The sequence below is a fragment of the Dromaius novaehollandiae genome, chromosome 19 (genome assembly GCF_036370855.1).
Source record: "Dromaius novaehollandiae isolate bDroNov1 chromosome 19, bDroNov1.hap1, whole genome shotgun sequence".
Taxonomy (NCBI): domain Eukaryota; kingdom Metazoa; phylum Chordata; class Aves; order Casuariiformes; family Dromaiidae; genus Dromaius; species Dromaius novaehollandiae.
Window position 1 is genome coordinate 4,106,418 of NC_088116.1, and position 16,460 is coordinate 4,122,877.

The 16,460-nt window shown below is 40.8% G+C and overlaps 1 protein-coding gene across 6 annotated transcripts in view; it reads right to left on the minus strand.

The window, feature by feature from the left end:
- VMP1 (vacuole membrane protein 1) overlaps positions 1–16,460 on the minus strand; it is a 72,353-nt gene that overhangs the window by 27,300 nt on the left and 28,593 nt on the right. For all 6 annotated transcript variants that reach the window (XM_064523145.1, XM_064523147.1, XM_064523148.1 and 3 more), the window contains 2 exons: positions 14,439–14,606; positions 9,595–9,726 (listed from right to left, as the gene is read on the minus strand). In XM_064523145.1, the coding sequence (XP_064379215.1) occupies positions 9,595–9,726; positions 14,439–14,606 (300 nt within the window). The remainder of the gene's footprint in view (positions 1–9,594; positions 9,727–14,438; positions 14,607–16,460) is intronic.

Below are 16,460 nucleotides of genomic sequence, written 5' to 3' on the forward strand. Positions count from 1 at the left end.
TTCAGAGGACTGGGAAGAATTATTAACTCATTGAAATAACATATGAGCTGCAGAAGAGCAGTTTTAAAGAAGTCAGATAGCTACCTATAGGCTGATAGGCTACAACGTACATGCTAAGAAGGCAGCAGGGCAGCAGCAACGTTTAATGCTCAACACAGCAACCTAGAGTCAAGATGAGAAGAACCAAGATCAAGACGCAGCTGATGGTCATTGTCTATCACTGCAAACAGTTCATTACTCAGTGACCAAAGAAGCCATTTCATGCCTCCTGCATGACATAAAGGTGACAGATCTCACGAGTCGGGTAAGGGTCAAGCAAGCAGCGAACAGGAAGAGTCAGACAGTGGTGCACAGTGGTACCCATCTCCTACGCCTTCAGTAGCAACAGCTCTCAATATCCAAGTGTGCATGGAAAGGGCTGTGGCCCTGGATCGCTGTTCTGGCTTTAAAATAAAAAACAGAAAAACAAAAAACAAAAAGAAAAAACCAAAAAAATCCTTCCAGTTTAATGCAAAAAAAGGCAAACTACAAGGGAGAATTTCCATCTTGATGCCTGGAGAGGAGTTGAGAGGTAAGGTTTAAACTTATTTATCACTAGAAAGTCTGGGAAAGAAAGGCCCTAGGCTGGGGAAAACAAGTTTGTTAAAACACACAGTTAAAAAGGGTTTTCACACATTTTTCAAAACAGCTAAGTGGCAGATCCAAGCAAGCACCGAAGCTGGATAAAAGAAAGGTATTTATATATGAAGGACATAGGACAGATATTCCAGATTAACAGGAATGACTCAAATTCTAAGCTTGAGAAGGAAATAAATTTCACTTCACAAGAAACCTGGGTTTTCTGAGACACTAAATTCAGGAAAAGGAAGAAGGTAATCATACAGGAAAGCTGAGTGAAATATATGTCCACAGTTGAAAAGGAAAACCCAGTTTTATAAAGTACAATATGAACAAGAACGAACAGCAGTGAGAGGGGACCTTGGCTTCTCTGGCCTTACTGAAGCATAGTGGAATGACAAAAAAGAGCAGTTCCTACAAAACCTTATGACACAGGTTATGTCAGACTTGAGGACTTAAAGCTAACAAGATTTCAAAGCATTATTCAGAATATTTGTAGCAAAGGATTGCCACGCAGTAGGTACCACATACAAATCCCAAGTCCATCAGATATTCAATATACAGGTGAATTCTTCTGCTAGCCTTGTGTAGGACAAGGATACGGAATACAGGTGGTTGAAGGAAATGCACAGATTTACTTCCACATCTGTTTGTGTTCAAATTCTTGAGGTTGTTGGCATGTTAGGGGGTGATGCTGCCAGCCACAGAGATAATGGAAAAGATGCTTAACTTGGAGACTTTGTAAACTCAGACATGTGAGTAACTAAACTTAGCTCTTCTGTTAGAAAAAAGGAAGTTCTTCCATGGAAAGCACAGTTAAACCTATTGTCCTCATAACCAGATTTTTAAAACTGCTCTTAGAAAAGAAAGACTTAAGAAGCCATAGCTAGCGCAGTGTGCAGTTTAGTCCATTACAGTTTGTAGTAAAGCAGAGCTTAACAGAGCGAAGTCATTCTTCCAATAGCAAGTTTTTCTCTCCCTGACCACCACGTAATTTTAACCTGTCTTTGAGTAAAAAAATGTGAAATTCCCTAGTAAAGAATACATTACATGGTAGATAAGACCTCTCATTAACATCAGGAGGATGCAGGTTGACCAGCTCTTGATTAAACAGAATTTCAGCACTAGGAACTTTTAGGTATTTTCCTCATTTCTTTATCCAACTGCACCAATGTAAGAACATTTCATTTATTTCCCTCACTCTGCTCTCTCTCCAGGACTTTAGGGGAAAAACCAGCAAATACATTTTCAGAATAAACTCCATCTCAAGAATTTTACTTCCAAGCTTTTAGTTAGTTACAATCCAACAACCTGTCTGGATTTGGAAGTGACATATCAAACTAAACACACACGATAGAGCTCAAGGAGCTAGTATGGACTCTCAAGCTTAATGCTGGCATTTTCCCCAGCTAGAACTGAAGCTCTCACACTTCTAAATTAAAAAAAAAAAAAATACTTTTGCTTCTCACTTTAAGCATAAAGAAATTTTGCAAAGAATAAGACACAATTAAAGGAAATAGTTTGAAGGAAGAGGAAGGAACATGTCATTTCAGAGTCTTATCAGATCTGTCCTATAGAGCAGTAGCCCTTTTACCACATCCCCTGCCACTTCTAAGCTCTACTGTGATACTCCTCATCTCATATCTGTACAGTAGCATGAAGCAATGTGTCCCCTTTGACACTTTACAAATTTATATCGCTGAATGAAAGCAGGAAATAAAACTTATTTTTCCTCTGCTTGCTAAAGAACTACTCTCTAGTCACATCTTGCAGGAGATCTGGCAGCGAGTAGATCCTGCAGTCTGTTTCATGGAAGACTGTTCTGAGTTTGGCACATCAGGGAAGACCACGAGGCCTCTCAGGTTGCCCAGAGAGGTTGTGCAGTCTCCATCCTTGGAGGTTTTCAGGACCAGACTGGATAAAGCCCTGAGCAACCTGGCCTGATCTCACAGCTGAGCCCATTCTGAGCAAAACGTGGGGCTAAAGGATGCCTGAGGTCCCTTTTAACCTGAATTATTCTGTGATTCCGCAGCTCCACACAAGCTAGCAGCAGCCACCTATACAGAGAAGAATGAAGTAAAACAACCACCTATATCACTCTGGTTCCCACACATCAGAAGTTGACCTCTGCAGCCTCTGCTTCTGAAGTTGAAAATGTATGCTGGCATTTCATCCAGCAATGCGCCGGCTGCCTAAAATGCCATTGCAACTGCACAGCGAGTGCTCATTTATCTCAAAGCTACAACAGCAATTAGTTACTGTGGTCACAGGTCTGCTGATCTAGTTATAGTGGCACGACTTGCCACTCCAGGATGTTGTCAATTTTTTATCTATTTCAAATAACTAAGTCCTACTTTGTTGGGGTTTAAGATCCAGATATTGTAAGGGAGGTTCATGGTGGCTGGAATGAAACAAGTTATTACTTTATTTTAGTCACCATCATCAAAAAGGGCAGCAATTTTCAATAACCAGACAAATATAATGACCACCTGAATCCCTGACGAAGCAGAGCCAAACTCACTGGCACTGAACAGAATATACTGCTCCTCCGCAAGGAGCTGAGAAACAAGGTGAGGAAAAAAAACTCACACACAAGAAAAACACTTGCATAAATCAAAAGTGAGCAATTTCTTACACGGCTGACAAATCCTTTTACACACACACGTCTTCCAACTCAGCCTAGCCAGCAGAAGATGTGCAAAGCTAAGCATACCTCTTGCTTCTTCTCCCTGGGAAGTAGCAGAGGTTCCCAGACAACTTAGAGAAGTGGTCTGCATACCAGACTCTCGTACAACCAAGAGGTACTTAAACAGTGTCTGGAGCAAGGAAGAAAAAAAAAAAAAAAAAAAGAAAGAAAAAAGAAAAAAGTCATTTTCTTGATTATGATACCAGAATTAATTTCTATCAGTTATTAAGGCTTCCCCTGGAAAAATATTCCTGAAACAGCTTATCTGACCTAAGCTTTTGGTAGTTTATTTGTCTTTCTCAGAACACTGGGGAGTTCTTAATTTTGCAGTTTTTCAATCTTTCTTTTATCTTTTACCTTCCTGAAACATTCTAAGCCAGCCATCTTTTAGAAGCTACTTTTCCTGAAGTATAGTACAGTTATCTGGCAACTTATCCTTCCATATACAAAAAGACAAAAAAAATCTGGTATACACCCACCCATGCAATGATAGCTAAATCGTGAGATTAATCCTAATATTTCAGAATAGCCCATTGTGGAGACGTGGGAGAAGCAACACAGATTTATTCCTAAGCAAACATGAAGGCGGCCATTCTTAATTCTTTTCAGATACAAACTTCCTGGAAAACTTTACTTAAGATATAGAGGTTTATGGAGTAGCCACTGATCTTTTTTTGTGCAGGGATCACGACTGGGAAAAAACCTCCCACCTGACATCGTAACAGTGAACTACCAGGTCTGCAAAATTCATCCAACTGCTTCTCCACAACTGCAATGCAAAAGCAGCTTGTAAGGTCTCCAGTTAGGGATTCCTCCTAAAAAGGATCGTATCTGTTTCAAAGGGAGAGCTGTGTTACCGAACAAATTCCTCTGAGCTAATATCCTGACACTGAGCGACAGTGTTACAAAGCAATCCAGATTTCTTTGGTGTTTCTCTTACTAGTAAGTTACGTACTTCCACACTGTGGATTAAAAAACGCACAAGTCCTTGAAAAGCAGTTTTAGCGAACAGATGTATCACAAAGACCATTTCAAAGAAGAACGTGAAAAAGTCATCTCCAGATTACCATGAGCAAACGCAACGCAACGCTCGTTGCCGGTTTTTCCCTTATCCGCGCGCAGGTGTGCAAACGAACAGAACAACGCAGGCACAGGGCTGCCCCAGCCGGTGCCGGTGCCCTGTCCAGCGAAACCCGGCACGGAGGTGGCTCGCACAGTTGTTACGCGCAGCTCCTATTGTCAGCCTGCCGCCTGCATTAACTCCTTGCTGCCCCTCTTCTCACAAAGTCCTCTCTAATAACAGTTCCCATATTTAAAGCACTCATTGACCCTTTCCAAAGCTTAGGTGAACAATTTCAATTCACACATTTCAGTGAGTTTTATTTAAAACGAAGCTGACAGTCGGTATACTCACTGCTTACTGTGCTGGCCGTCAAAAACCACTGCTTATTTTACTGGCTGTCAAAAAAATTACTATTAGTTCACGACCCACTTGCTATTTCACTCTCGAGCTACGTAATTCACCGAAATTCTGTGAAGTGAAGCTTCGGGATTTGATCATTCTTGAATTCACATTTAATTATGGGCCAAGATAGAAGGGCAAGGAGCCTCCCCGACGCGCGCTAACGAACACAGGCCCCGAGCTCCAGGCGGGCAGAGCGTGCAGACAAGCTGCCTCGTGGCCACCCGTCAGGCAGCCCAGACCCCGCGCCAGCCCCCTCCTCCTGGCCCAGCACAATTAATAATGAGAGGAAGCTGATGAGGCCGGGGGGCCACTGGAGGCCCGAGCGAGAAAAGTTACGAACGGAATTTGATGCTGGGTTTCAGCAAGTTATTTCTGGGAAAGGGGGGGGGGAGTCAAGCTTTTCCATTTATTGTGTGCGCCACTTTGCCACTTCCATTTTTGTAACTGCTTCATGAAAACCTGGCTTGTGGTCTACTTTAACTTCTTTTTTAATTCTAAAGAATACCCTTAAAACCTTTTGATCTGACAAGGCAGCAGCCAGGGAAACCTCTCCAAGCAGGAACTTATCAGATATTAATTGTGAGTTCAATCATGGGAGAGATGCACTTTGGCCACCTTGTTTTACTCTGCTAATTAAGTAGCATTCTGCTGATGAGCCGAGGCTGATCATTCCACTCGGATGAGGTCAGGGCGTCGTGTCAGAACAGCGCCGGTCTCGGAGGAGCCGTGCCTGGGTGTGGCGGCGTACTTTGCTCCGCTTCGGCGAGGAAGAGCCCCGCGTCGAGACGTGGGAAAGCGATCCCGCTCGAGGCGCGACACCGCGCAGAAGGGCCAGAAAGATGGGTTCAGCCTGCGCCCAACCGCCGCTATCGCCACGTTCATCGGTTTAACCCCTTGCTGGCAGGGAGCCGGCCGGCGGAGCAGGAAGTCGCTCGGTGGAAGTCCTGACGCAATGCAAACCGACGCAGTTGCAGCTCAGCTTAATACAAACCCTCTTGAGTCCACGTTGACAAATTCTTTAACAAGCCCTGTGGTTACAGGGAAGCTGGTTTCAGTCTGAGTCACTCCTGTTCAAACAGTTTACTGGAAATGGAGGGGAGGGGGAATTTTCAGAGAAGTCATGTGATGGCCAGACAAACCACAACCAGTAAAGGTTCAGTGGAGTCAAAAACAGGTCCCAGCAACGACTGACATTCAGCGTGCAGATGGCACTCAATCATCTACAAACGGGTCCGGCTGCATCGCGGGCTTTGCGCGGATTTAACCCTTTTCCCAGTTCGTATTCTTTCAAAGGAAGGCAAGGACACAATTTGGAAAGTAAACAAACAGCAGTAAACTGATAGTAACATAGGCAACTAGAAAATATTTTCGCAGGGAAATCTGGCTGCAACAACCCTGCACAGAAGCAGAGCCCGACGTGTAAATCATTAGTTCTTAAATATATGCCACTTAATGAATCCAAACACTTACGGAGAATTAGATATACAGCAAAGATACTGCTTACTTTCTCCGCTTAGTAAAGAGCGCCATGATACAGCACGGGCCCAAGCACTGCACATTATCACTAAGCACCACGAGGAAAGCTGGCAGTAAGCTTCATTTTCACCAGAAACCTCTGTCAGCTTCAAGAGCTTCAGCATGGCAGAGAAAAGACACAGAGATGAGAAAAATACTTAATAATCAGGAATTATTAAACTGGCAAAAAGCAGAGTCCCTGCAGATGCGTGTGCGCAGGCATGAAACGGTACAAAACTATGCTCGCACTATATTATTACCGATATGCTGCTCTAGCACTAAGTACTGGATTCGCTTCCCCTAATTGCGAGGTTGGTTTGAACAGTTGCACTAGAGCTACTCCCCGTCACTAAAGAAGGGGAGCGCTGAGAAAAAACGCCAGCGCTCTGCAATTGGACTAGTGGAGAAGCAACAGCGACTGAGATACCATTTAAAACATTCATCCTTTTTAACTCCTGTGCTAAGCAGTGACAGATCAGCCCGAGCTGCTGTGTTTCTATAGCATGCTGGGCTCTGCACCACGTGCAGCTTGGAGGAGCAAAGCGCCTGCGTGCAGCCCACGCTGCTTCTCCAGGGAAAAGCCGCTCGCTTTAACGAGACGAGCCAGAGGCCAGAGCAGCTCTGAAGCTCACTTTCTGCAACGGAGCCCAGCTCACGGGCACACGTGCACGCACCCAGAAGCAGCAAATGCTCCTTCAAGATGAGGGACTTTCTCCAAAGTATGCTAACGGCAAATGCAACAGGCTCACACATCAACTGCAGGCTAATGAGTTTTCTTCAAACCTAACTCAAGAAGACTGGTCACTTAGATTTGTAATTTATGACAGAATAACCCTCAACAGGCTCTTCAAAGTAAATAATATTTTACTTGGTGCAATTTTGAATGGGACACTAATCCTTTAAGCTGTTTAGTCCTCCTAATTCCCACCTCCCCCTCCCCCCCCCCCTTTTTTTTTTTAAAGTGCCAAACTAGCAAGCACATTCCCCCTCACAGACCATTCAGGCTAGATGTTACATTCATAGTCTATTCTCACCATAGAAGATCCTCATCTGTTTCTCAAAATTACCATTGTTTTTGAGAAACAGCAGTGACAAGCTTTCTAAACAAAACATATGCACATAGAAATGTCAAGCCATTTGGCTTTGCCTTGTAGGCACAGAGCAGCTCAGCAGAAGTAGAGAGGGAAGCTATTCTTCAAAATGTAATGCACCCAAATTCAGGCTTTTCAAAAGCACAGGATGAAGCAAGACCTTTATACTGAAAGAATGCCTTCTATCATTTGACGTCAAACATTTGTAGTAGTCTCCATGGCATGAGACACTTGACACATCCCTCATTTTCTTAAGCAGAATGCTTGAATTTTTGGACAGTGGGAGATGCTGATGTAGGTAATGAAAATTGTTATTAAGCAATTTAAAAATAGACTTTATAACTCTTCACGAAGTAGCAATTACAGAACAAATAGTGATAAGCTATGCTTATGATGCTGGGACTTACTCAAGGTCATAGGAAAAGGCAAGCCTGTCTCCCACAGACATCTAGCAAAAACATGATAGAAGCCAAAAGCAAGAAGGAAGTCATATTCGCAAGTGGAAAAAAATGAACTGTCAGTTTTATGAGTGTAATACAATTTAATCGGATTGTCAAAGCCTCATGTTAAGAGGGTTTTATAGAAACCAAACCACAAGTGTCGTTTAAAGAGAGATTTTCCTGGCCATGCATCCACAAAACAACATGTTTCAAATCCAAATTCAGTTGCCAAGAGAATAAAATCAAAAGTACTGGTAAATAACACCGTCATGTTTCTTAATTAATTACACAACACCATTTGTTTACTAAGGACAGTCAATACAGTTAGCTATAGCTTTGGCCTGTCCTGACAGATGCTCTCTAGCAAAAACTTTCTGCTTAAGACTCTTTTGGTGCATTACAGAAACCACCTCTGGCTGCTCCCAGCGCTTTACATGGGTATAATTTGCTGGGAGAGTTTCAGTGACCAGAGCTAGCATTTCGGCTCCTAAGTCAGGTATTTGATTATTTGATTGGTTTTGTGTATTTTTTTATTGGGACTCTATTTTTATACAGTTAGAGATTACTTCGCAAAACAAATATTGACAATAGGGCAAAGATCAAAGCATTTTTTTTTTTTTTTTTTTGCCACTGCATCTTTAAAGATTTAGAAGATAATTTACTATTTGCATTAGCAAAAAACCCCTTAAGGACTATCTGATAGGTTCTCATGAAACACAGGGTTTAGTATTAGTATTACTATTACTATGGTATTAGTATTGCTGTATTACCAGATTGTACCAAATATTTCCAAACAATCTGCTTTCTTTCCTGGATAAGCTTCATCTATTTTTTTGAGAGAATGCCAAAAAAAAAAAAAAAGGGAAAAAAAAGAAAAGAAATATTTATTTGTATCAAGAAAGCACCCTGACAGGAGTTAGGTACGTTAAAAGATAGCTTTGCTGGTAAATAGCATCTGCTGTTTTTTTCATAGCAGTCTCATGATCCACTTCTGTTTTGGTAGACAAAACAGGAGTTAAGAAGGGAAAATATAAAAGAGAAATTCAGTGGCAAAAAGTTTGAGGAAAAAATGTTTACCTTCTTTTAAGACACTGTCAATAACTTCTGAAGATGCAAACTCCTGACCTGAATGAAAATTATCAACAATAATATCTAACCAAAATACAGCATCGGTTGCACAATATGCTGTAATGCAAGCAGTGTTTAATCTATCAAGAAAACAAGTGACAGGAACAACAAAAAGGGATTCAGAGCAGTTTGGCTGCATTTTCACATCAGGAAAAATATGTTTCCTCAGGCTGATGAATGGGTCATGCTCCAGCCCTACAGGCTGCTAGTGGTGAGGCAGGTAAATGTCATCTCAAGGGGAGGAATTGGCTGAGAACCATCTCTCCTGGCTGAGGGAGGTATTAAATTCAGCTATTTTATAATCATGTTTATTATAGCTCCTCCTCAATCACGGATTTGTTAGCCCACTTTGTCCCCACCTTTGTTGTTCTGTTCTTGGAACTTTAAAACAAAACAAACAAACAAAAACCCCAGTATTTGTACCAAATACTTTGGCTACAGCACTGTATGTCCCTCAGGAAGCTACCTTGTTGTCCTAGTGCGATGAAAGGTATCTCTACCCAGCAGAGGATCTTTTCCCACCCCTGGGAAGTCCCCTGTGAAGGCACACCAACTGATTTTTGGCCCATTCCCCATTTCATTGGAACGGTTATTTATTCCCTCTGGTTGGCTGTGTGCTTTATGAACGCTGCTGTTTTGCACTGCTCTTACTTGTGCAGTCTCTGCATGTTCCAGCATCTCCTCAAATTCCTGGTACTCTTCATCATCAGGTTCAGCACCAGAGAGCCGGGCCGCCCTCGCCATAAAGTACGGAGGCAGCTCTCCAATGGCTGTGCCAGCACCCTGGGAAAAGAGCAACTCTGATTTAGTCTTGTGTATACGCTAAAATATTAACTGGGATATGCACTGTCCCTTAGACACTTCGACTGATTAGAAGCTATGAATATGTATCAGTTATTCATGAAGAACTGCAGGGACCAGCTGCTTCCAGAAGTTTACTTTTACCTACCAGGACCAAATTCTCCTGCTTTCAAACATAATGCAGTTGCTTTGAAACTTCACTCCCCCGCTTTTCCTAGTTTTGCTAAATTCGGCTTTTCTCAACCCAGACTGCAAAGCTGCAAGTCGCGCCGCCCTGCCCGGTGTCCCGGGGAGGCTGCAGCTCGTCCCCGCCGCAGCCAAGAGCGCTGGCCCCGGCCCCGCGCGCCGACGCGCTCCCTGACTCAGCACACGCTGCCCTCTCTCCCCCGCGACGTGACCCCGTGTGCCGGACACATTTGTCGGCATGTGACGGGCCTCGCTCCTGCACAGCCCTCAAAATAGCCCGGGAAGCCCTCCCCTGGGCTGTCACGTCGCTGGCTTGCGCAGTCACAAGACTTGGTGCAACTGTCTGTTAGAAAACGGGCTCCAGCTTTACTACAGCTGTGAGCAAGGAAAATAAGGTTAAGCAAAGCTTCGTCCAGAGCTCGCTCGCTCTCTCTCTAAAATGGAAAAAAGAAAGCCAAGAGAACCAGAGATGAAAGCATGGCTCTTTTTTCACCACAGGAAAATTATATTTGTTTTCTCAGGACATCAAATGACTCATTTCAGTCTTGTGGGTAAATGCAACTTTAACTTAACCAAAAAAAAAAAAAAAGAGTTAAGATTGAACATATGGATAAACAGAGGCTAATGAAACAGGAACTTGGATTAAACTCAAAATGGTTTAAATATAGGACAGGTAACAGCACAATAGTTGGGTGCCACATTGGAAAAGTGCTAAAACTTCGCTGCATGCAGATGGCTTTTCTTTCCTGGGGTCAGGCGCGAGTAACAAAAGCTTTTCTATTCCTTTGAAGCAATGTAAAAGCTTTTCAGTTTCCTTTGTTCCAGTTCGATATGCAGCTGCATGCAAGGGAGAATTCCAGCTGCGGCATTTACTCCAAATCAACAGGTTGGTTTTAAATACCACTGCCCTGTGCCCTTACCCAAACTGTTAAATTCCCAGCATATAAAATACACAGCCTCACATGTTTATTCCCTTGTTTTCCACAGAAGAAACAAATTTAAAGGAATGCAACAAGCTGAACATCATTCATCTGCCTATTTCTGGCACAAGGAATTATAAGCCTGAGAACAGTAGCAACGTTTCAGAAAAATTAACTTGAGGTTATGTTCTTAGGGTGATGCAAGAACAAAAAGTCACATTGCTTCTCAGGCCTCTGCCAATTTGCTTTGGCTTCATTTTGTTAACTGAGGAAGAGGTTCGCATGTGTGTACAGGACATGAACTTTCTTTAAATTGGATAAGTCACATGCTTACTATTACAAAACATTTCAGAAGCGCAGCAAAATCATATGATTTCATGTCTGTTGCAGATAGGTTCCTTAAGTGCAGAAAAAAAAAGAAGTAATTAAGGGATCCAACACAGTAACTATTTAACTGCTTTTTGTAACATTAGCTGTCAATTTTCACCAGTTAACTTTGAGTGTGGGGTTTACTTAGAGATTCCTTGGACTAACAAGGAATTGGAAAAGCAAGTGCTAATCAAAATTCTTTTACACAAATACATTCCGAAAAGGAAACTTGGAAATTACTCCACTAGAAAGAGTCTTTTAAACTGATTTTATCCTGGTCAGGACACAGGCTGCCTGTTCTGCTAATCCTGCGCAATTAAATATTTTTATTCTTTCCCCTTATTTCTTGTAAAAAAACATTTAAAAAGCTGCAACGCATTAAAAGTGTAGGGCACTATTGAATTCCTCGTCCCTGTGGGACAGAAGGCTGTGAAAACTGGCATACACCTAACTGATTGTTTCTGAGAGTCCTTCTGCAGGCCAGGACTGGTGGAGCCAATTTTTATAGAGATTTAAAAAGCATCATTTTTGTTTCACCTAATAATTCCTTAGATACAGGGATATTTAATCCTAGTAACACTCATTATCAACAAAAACAGCTATCACTGACATGCAGGGGACTAGTAGTGACTTTTAATCTCTGGAAAAAAACTGTACCTGGTTTAAGTTGGCTGAAACAGCCACTAATGTTTTTGCGATCTGAATCAAACCCCTTGTGCAGATAAATTCCCACATTCAAACCTTGTAGGATACTTAGCCTGGGCAGCTTTATAGCCAGAGATCTGCAAGTCCCTACTGGGAACGTCCTGCTTTCAACCTTTCACATGAAAACTTATATTACCACCACCCTCCTGTCTCCTTCCAAACAATCAAGGAGATTGGCCAGATTTCACTCTGGAGCCTCTCAACATAATTTCACTTTACAAATCTAAAGGACACAGGGCCATCGGTGCTATAGCAGCAGCTCCTCAGAGGGCTCCATGTGCTGCGTTAGGAGCACTTCTATACACACACCTAATAATTCTTTTTCTTTTGCAGTCTATCCAGTGATTATCATGATAAATTCAGATTTTAGATCCAACTAGAAGTTGCTGGTTCCATTAAAAAAAGCTTTTGTGAGTTGAATCAATCATACATAGACTGGGAATTACACTTACGCCTGATTTCAGTTTGAAAGATGAAAATTAATTCAAATCAAAATCTTTTAGTAACATATTGAGTTGCAAAAATTAGTTGCTTTCTGGAAGTCACCGTTGCTTTTCAGTAAGTGGACATTTGCTTTAGGAGTGACAGAAGCCAGGGGAAGCTTCTTCAACGGCTTCCATAAAATGTGAACTGGAATTAGGACAAAAGAAACATACTGGAAGAAGCAGCAGCAGTTGCCAGCTTGATTTGGCTTACAGGAAATTAGCAAGCGATGTTTATGTACTCATGAAACATTCCAAGAAAGCATAACATTACGCTAGACACCACTGGTAGACAGAGGATGCTCCCAAGGGAAACGCCAGTGGAGACAGAGTTCAGTGAAAAGGTAGCTGACAGCGAATTCGAAGGCAAGAGGAGAGAAGGGGGGGAAAATACAAAACAGTCTGGCTTGGTCATATTCCCCTGTCATTTCCCCAGAGTGAACCAACAAATGCAGCAAAAATGAAAGATGGAAGATACTGTTTGTTCTCCCTTGAGGTTCATTACTGCTTAGAAAGATACAAGCTTGCAATGCTTGTAATTGTATTAATTCATTTCTAAACTACTTAATTCTCGTTAGAGTTCAGTTATTTTAGATGCCAAAGATTAAGCAATGGACGTTTACCCCGAGTTACATTTTTATTTTGCAACTCCAGAAACCTAAACGTAAATGCCATTTTTATTATTCCAGTCTTCATTAAACAAACTTAAGCAGAGGGATAACAGGAGGGAAATAAAAAAAGGAGTTTGCATTTATGTTCTTATAAATACTTGTACCCAAAGTCAGTTATCTCCATCTACTTACCAAGCATTCAGGCAACTCTGTCCTCTAATTAGAAAAAGTGAATTAAAAAAAAAAAAAAAAAAAAAAGTACTTTGCTTCTTGAGATGGCTGTAAGTCTGCTTTCTCTGTTAATACTTTGACTTTGGTACTGGCACATGTTACTTAAGTCTGTAATGTGTATAACAAATTTAATTTTTGTAGGAGATAGAGCTGCCGAGAGTTTTAGAAGTCACAATGACCAAAGTTGTCTTCATTTATCTTTTCATAATATTAGAAAGTACTCAGAAGTAAAACAGCAAACATCAGATACTATGTACTTTCAAAATTTCCTCCCTGCACATTTGAACTGGACAGCCAAGAATTTAACAATTAAATCATCAGTCAGAACAGCAAGCCAGTAGTAAAATCATGCTAATTTGGCATACAGTTCTTAGCAGACGCATCGCTGTAAACTGCAATCTAAAATCATCTACACAACATGAGAAAAGAAAGAAAGAAAGAAAAAAAAAAACTTAGCTGACCAAAATCCTCCAAAGAAACGAAACTTCTGTAAAAAGCTGCAGAAGCAAAGAAAGTAAAATAGAAAGAAAGTTCTAATGACAAACTGTTCTAAGACCCTAATTCACTTCTTGAAAGTTGACCTGCTTTCCCTGTCTTAAGTGAAATTTTTTCCACGATGGAAACAGGCAGAGAAATAGAAGTAAAATATATAAAATATGTGAAAATGTGCAATGTACACTGTATTTAATCCAATCTATTGATGCAACCCAGAAAAATGTCGCAGCTGGGATACTAGGTTCTGAATCCTTCGTATGAGTAACAGCAGCTTCACACAAGTTATAGGCCCAAAGTTTTTGAAATTATTTATTGCTTAATTGCATGCAGCATAAGACCTGACAGTTGCAACATCACTTGGGATGCAGACACCCTTTCTGGAACTTACCTTTCGCATCAAGAACCTCGGAGCACATGAGTGTTCCCTATTACCCTCTAGAAAAACAGTCTCTCTGCAGCTGATAAAAGATGGCCTACTAATATTTATTACTTCCCTTTAAAGGAGATTAAAAGTATACAGGATGAGTATAGACAAGGTTGATCAGGAAACTAACTTCATATTTTAAATATACATATTACTGTTAGCAGTGTAGACCATTATTATTTTACTAATTTCAGCAATTTTTGCGTACTGCTGAACACAGAAATGAAATGCATAAATTAAGACTGTATAAGTTTTATAAACCAAACCTTACCCACATGCAGGCCTCCAGCCTGACTTTTGAGATGATAGCCCATAAAGAGATGGATCCTTCAATCTCCTCCTCATCAGGGCAGATAATTTGATCCGGATAAGGTGGCTCAGGAAAATTAACTGAATTACATTCATATGCAGCAAGAGTAACTGATGCAATGTGTGGACCCTGAAAAAACACAAGTAATTTCATATACATTTAATGTTAGTTTAAATAAGAATTAAGATTAAAAGCACGTTTGTCTCTGATGCAAGGAGCCTAGGTTAAAATTTAGTGTTTCTTACTTCCACCACTATTGATGTTATTATATATGTAAAACAGACTTTTTTGGATAATCGGAAGTGCAATTTTAACTATTCATGCTTTTTAAAAACGTCTCCCTGTGATCAATTAAAAATTGAGTCTTTCAGCTTTTCCTCTGCCATTGTTACAGTAATATTATGTTGTCAAGGAAAAATAATAATCCTTACTTCCTAATAAAAAAGAGAATGTTTAAAACTGTAAGACATTCTCCTTAAGATATTTATGACCTTCAGCTTTATTAGAGCAGGTGTTTCCCTTGCTGTTGTTTTTAGAGGATGGAGGTGTTTAAGCTCTATGTTAAAAGACGTTTTGAATGACTGCGACTTCATGACATCTTACAATGGTCCTTCATAACTTTTGGCTCTTTCTCCCAAAATCACAGAAACAGTAATCCCTCAGTATGTTGCTTAAGCCGTGTCAGTTGTTCCACATATACAAGAAAGTGACCTTACTGCTGTTTGCTAAAGATTGTTTGAAATGTAAATCAAAACTTAAGTGTTGTTTAAATGCCATGTAAGTGAATTACGTATGTGCTCCATTTTGCATTAAAAGATATTTGGGACAGACCTCAAAAAAAAAAAAAAAAACAGAACAGCCAAAACCATCAAAAAATCTGTACAAGAATTGAAGTGCTACACACTTAAAAAGCCTGGAAGAATTAAAAAAAAAAAAAAAAAAAATCAAACAATTCAAATAGTCTCTAGCTTGAGCACTAGATGTTGTAGCTAAAAAAAAAAAATCACATAACAAAAGGTTATGCAACAAACTTTGCGGGGGGGAGTACTGAGTTAAACTAAGCTATTTTCATAAAGTTGCAGATTTAAAAAAAAGTTTTAACTTTTTTTACATGCAGGGCAAAAACTGCTCAAACTTTAACTTCTGCTATTAATTATTTGGTGCGTTTTGTTGTCATCTTGGGAAACATACTGTCAACAATTTTCTCCTATGTTTTTTCCCTTCAAATGAGTCACAGTTTATTAGACCAGTAAGGCAGCCTGATACTCTCCCCTCCGCCCCCAAATCAAAGCTGAACTTATTACACAGAATAAGGAAGGAAAGAGAAAGTACGAGAGACCTCCACGCTGCCATTGCCCTGTACGAGATGGCCAGCGCTGCCTTGGACGTGCGGGAGCCAGCGACGCATTGCGAAGCGCCTGCAGGCTTCGTCTGCCAGTTAACAGGGGAAACGCTATGGCACATCTCACGCAAAAGATGCAGCTTCATCATCAGCCTTTTCTAGACTCACTGGGAAGAGGTTTATAGACGGGTTCACTCCTGTCAGCATTTCAGGTCTCTCTGAAGAGACCAGAGCACCGGATTTACATAATGACATTGATACTGCAGTTTATTTAACGACAGTCAAATAAGAGTGTTGAAAAAACAGTTATATTTTTCTGTATGACAGCTGTGACTACTGTTGTCACATGTAAACAATTCAAAACAAAGCTATTAATCTGTCATGCACAATTGCTAACAGACAAGCTGCTCTGATACCAAACTCTTATTTATTCTGTGTTACTTTATAGGAGCTTAATACAAAGTGTATTGAGAAATACTTTGGACTTATATGAAGATAAATGATGTAGCATATTGACATGATACACTGGGCAGTCTCTCTCAAAAAACAAACAAACAAAGGTTCATTAAAGTAAAACTAAAAAAGGGAGGTCCAGAAGTTGATATACAAAGAGTAAATTTCATACGGAAGGGAGAACAAAG